The sequence below is a fragment of the Herpailurus yagouaroundi genome, unplaced genomic scaffold, assembly GCF_014898765.1.
Source record: "Herpailurus yagouaroundi ecotype Mexico unplaced genomic scaffold, PumYag 66177, whole genome shotgun sequence".
NCBI lineage: Eukaryota > Metazoa > Chordata > Mammalia > Carnivora > Felidae > Herpailurus > Herpailurus yagouaroundi.
Genome location: NW_024419212.1, coordinates 53,680 through 58,119, shown reverse-complemented (window position 1 = coordinate 58,119; position 4,440 = coordinate 53,680). Strand labels below are relative to the sequence as shown.

At 34.3% G+C, this 4,440-nt stretch overlaps 1 protein-coding gene across 9 annotated transcripts in view; it reads left to right on the top strand.

Annotated features, from left to right (window-relative positions):
* LOC121024589 (lysine-specific demethylase 5D) overlaps window positions 1-4,440 on the top strand; it is a 46,194-nt gene that overhangs the window by 6,502 nt on the left and 35,252 nt on the right. For 5 of the 9 annotated variants that reach the window (XM_040466795.1, XM_040466791.1, XM_040466790.1 and 2 more), the window contains exons 6-7: window positions 2,120-2,243; window positions 2,327-2,511. In XM_040466795.1, coding sequence (XP_040322729.1) covers window positions 2,120-2,243; window positions 2,327-2,511 — 309 coding nt within the window. The remainder of the gene's footprint in view (window positions 1-2,119; window positions 2,244-2,326; window positions 2,512-4,440) is intronic. The other 4 variants (XM_040466794.1, XM_040466793.1, XM_040466792.1 and 1 more) reach the window with 2 other exon arrangements.

The following is a 4,440-nucleotide window of genomic DNA, read 5'->3' as shown; positions in this document are numbered from 1 at the left end:
TTTCTCTTTCTTTTCTCTTCTTTTTTCTCTTTTCCTTTCTTTTTTTCTCTTTTCTTTTCTCTTTTCTTCTTTGTTTCTTTCTTCCTTTTTTTAATTCAAGTTAGTTACCATATAGCATAGCATACTATTAGTTTCAGGAATAGAACCCAGTGATTATCTGTTGCATGTGACACCTAGTGTTCATCCCAACAAGTGCCCTCCTTAATGCACATCATTAAGGATGTGAATTTAGCCCATCTGCCCACCTACCTCACCTCAAGCAACCCTCAAGTTTGCTTCTCTGTATTTAAGAGTCTTATGGTTTGTCTCCCTCCCTTTTTTATGTTATTTTTCCTTCCCTTCCCTTATATTCATCCTTTTTGAATTTAAATTCCACATGTGAGTGAAGTTGTAGGATATTCGTCTTTCTATGACCGACTTATTTTGCTTAGTATAATACATCTAGTTCCACCCATCTTGTTACAGACCGCAAGATTTTATTCGTTTTCATTGTTGAGTGATATTCCATTCCATATGTATATACCACATCTTTTTTATACATTCATCAGTTGGTGAACATTTGGTCTCTTTCCAAAATTTGGCTATTGTTGATGGCACGGAGCATAGTGACTTTCTGAATTTGTTTCAGACCTGGGCAAGTGTTGATTTAAGGAAGGGAAAATAATGTCTTAGTGTATGAGGGTTAGATACGGTGGTGGTTGCTAGTATAGAGTTGGGATTGCTTGGGTTGCACATGAAAGGTGAGCTCACCTACAAGTGAGTCTTTAGGAATTAGCTGACCCCGAGAGGAGCAAGTCTTCTCAGCCAGCAGTATTCTCCAAAGGATGTCAAAATATAAACTATAAAACATTAAAAATGTGATTAATACAACTAATTATATCATTATTTATAACACCAAAAAATGAGAAACAGCACCAAGGATATAATAAGAGTGGCTTAAGTTATTTCTGTAATAGTTATAATCAAATAATAAGCTATAGAAGGGATGTATGTGTTCATAGTCCCAGAAATTTAATTCTTGGATAGACCTCCATTTTGTTTTTTTTTAATTTAAAAAAAAAATTTTTTTTCAACGTTTATTTATTTTTGGGACAGAGAGAGACAGAGCATGAACGGGGGAGGGGCAGAGAGAGAGGAAGACACAGAATCGGAAACAGGCTCCAGGCTCTGAGCCATCAACCCAGAGCCTGACGCGGGGCTCGAACTCACGGAGTGCGAGATCGTGACCTGGCTGAAGTCGGACGCTTAACCGACTGCGCCACCCAGGCACCCCGGATAGACCTCCATTTTGAACTCCAGAGTCCTGTTTCTCTCAGTCTTCTCCATCTGATCTTTGAGAAATTATTTTTCCTACCACCATTGTCTCTTTAGTTGATCCTTTGTTTATCATGTATTGTCATACAGTATATATTGCATACTTAAGTTATTTGGGGAATAGAACAAGCCAGAAAATATGTTATTACATGTATTTGTATATAGATCTAGAATAAAACATACAGAAACAATCCTCAGGCTTTAAATAGAAAGGGGAAGTACAATAATACTTTAAAATTATAATGAAAGTGGACAGAAACACAGATAAAATATATCTCATGGTGTCCACTAAAAAGAGATACGTGCTAGAAAATGGCATATTATAATACGTGTATTTATGACACATAATGGATTTACAGTTTCCCAAGATACCTGAATATAGTGTGGGAAGAAAGTTAAAAGGCTGAGTTCAGACTGAAATGATGTTCTTCTGTCTTCCCATTTGTAGCTTAAATTGTGCTGTCAAAAGAAATTTATTTACATTTATTGAATTCTTTAGTATAAATTATACGTTTTAGATACTTAAGCTTAACTGTCCTTGAAAACACAGGAGTATTCTGTCATTTCATTTGTTGCATGAAACAAATTGAGAAAATGAATTACCACTGAAATTTGTCTATTCACTTACTCCTGCCTGGCTATATGCTACCCACAAGTAAAAATGCATCAGTAATAAAGAGTTAAAAATAAGTGGAAGCAGTTGAATGGATTCAATCTATGTGGCCTTTTTTGGAATGTTTTGGAGCCTAAAATATGTATTTGTATATGTATACCTCACTTCCTTCTTTGAACTTTCTGTTAATAGCCAGAACCCACAGAGGAAGATATTGAGAAGAATCCAGAGCTAAAGAAGCTGCAGATCTATGGGGCTGGTCCCAAGATGATGGGGTTGGGACTCATGGCCAAAGATAAGACTTTACGGAAGAAAGGTAAAGCCTAATAGGCTAAGAGACAATGTGAGGGAGAGATAGTTTGTTGATTTTGATAGGAGAATAGATTTGTTTGTTTTCAGATTTGTTTCTGACTGCCCTAGATAAAGAAGGGGTCATATGCCCCCCAACTGTTTTGATGAAGGAGGAACCAAGAGAGGATGGGAAAGTGATGTCAACATTGCCCAAAGAGGACTTGAATCACAGCCTAGAGCCCTGCACCAAGCTGACCATGCGACTGAGGAGGAGTCACAATAGTGCCCAGTTTGTAAGGACTTAATCTATGATATTCTAACATGTTTTTAAACTATGAGGACGATATGGAACCTGAGGTTATGTTGTCCCACATTACCTTCTCCTCCCTTCCTTTTACTTCTGGGCCCTTCATATATGAAGAGACTGATGGTTAGGAAGGAGAAGAAATATGCAAAATATTGTAGTCAGGAGGAAAATTTGTATCTCCTATATTTTAATTCAGGACTTTTCAGCAAACTGTTGTATCTTTTCAACCCCAATAATAAGCATTTTTTGAACTTTATACTTTCATATGGTACGAAATGTGAAAGCTATTTGTTTCTGGCAAATGCTTCACAAGTATCACATTTCATAATAGTATTGTTTCTGTTGTGTGATCTTTCTTTACAGGTCTCTCACGTATATAAGTCTTCTCTTGTTTCATACAGCTTACCAGAAATATCATTTGAATATTCTGTAGTCTAATGTTTCCAAAATGGTAAATTCCCTTTTTTGGTTGTCCTTTATTTCTAGCAAACTTCATTTTATCTTTTATAATTTTTTCTACACCTCCTACTCTGTCGATGTTAATGTTCCTAGAAATTTTGTCTTTGGACAGACTTTTGTTTTGAGCTCCAGGCTCCTGTGTTTTCTGTTAATTGTCTGTACCTAATCACTGAAAGATTATGTATAGTATCATCATGTCCCCAGTTTACGACTGTTTGTCATCTTATGGACTATTGCAACGTCTTATCTTCCATGCTTGAAGTTTGGAAATCGCTTAAGACTCTTCTGTCACTCCTACGTCTAGTTGGTCACCCACTAGCCTTTTTTTTTTTTTTTTTTTTTTTTGTATAGTATAGTGTGTATACACAAAAATATGGTCTTTATTTCAAAATTCTTTTTTTTAATACATAAAAATAAAGCTTTATTTTTATACTTTTAATTAACTGCTGTTATTTTATATACTCTCATGTTGGCTTCCTTGTTCATTGTTATATTTGAGAGATTCATTCATATTGTATAAGTTTTCGCTGTATTCTGTTGTATTAATTACAATTCTTAATAATACAACCTCAGTATGATTTCTTAATGTCTTATTATTTATGGAATATTTGGTGGTTTGCAAATTTAGGAATACATTCAATAATACTACTGTTAAATACATGCTATTAGATATGTAGCCATTTCTATTATATACATAAAAGGACTGAAATTGCTGTGACTGAAGGTCATTGCTATACACACAGTATGTAAGTATGCTAATGTACATATATGTGTGTAAATATGTATATGTTTTGTATATTAATATATGTGTATGTCCCATAAACTAATAAGACAATATACAAGTGTGTATTTCTGTAGCTGCATACACACAGCATATATTTTCTCCCACTCTGTAAGTCACCTCTTTTCTGTCTTTACTCATCATTTTACTTCTGGATCCTCCCAATATAGTACTACTGCAAGTAGTTTTTCTAATATTCATCCTGGTAAAAATGTATTGGTGTGTTTTTTAAACTACTAATACTAGATTATTTCAATATTATATAAGTATCCAAGTTGTTTAGCCTTGACCTAGTGTTTTGGTCTGGTGGTCTACTACTTTGGTGACCAAGCTAAATTATCTAAATTAAAGACACAGTTTAGAACGAAAATGGACACCTATTGAAGTTTACACGAGAATAACATACCACTGGACATTTGGTCAGTTGGGCTTATTACGTTCACCTGCATTGATGTATTTTATTATTAACCATATGTAATTTTCTGAATGATCCATGCCAGTTTATATCTTCATGATTTGGATTTGTCCCATTGAAATCTTACATAAAAAGGGTACTTTACTCTCTAAGCACCTTAATCATTGTTCATTTCTTGACATGTTGTATTTTTTTTTTTTTTTTAATTTTTTTTTTTCAACGTTTATTTATTTTTGGGACAGAGAGAGACAGAGCATGAA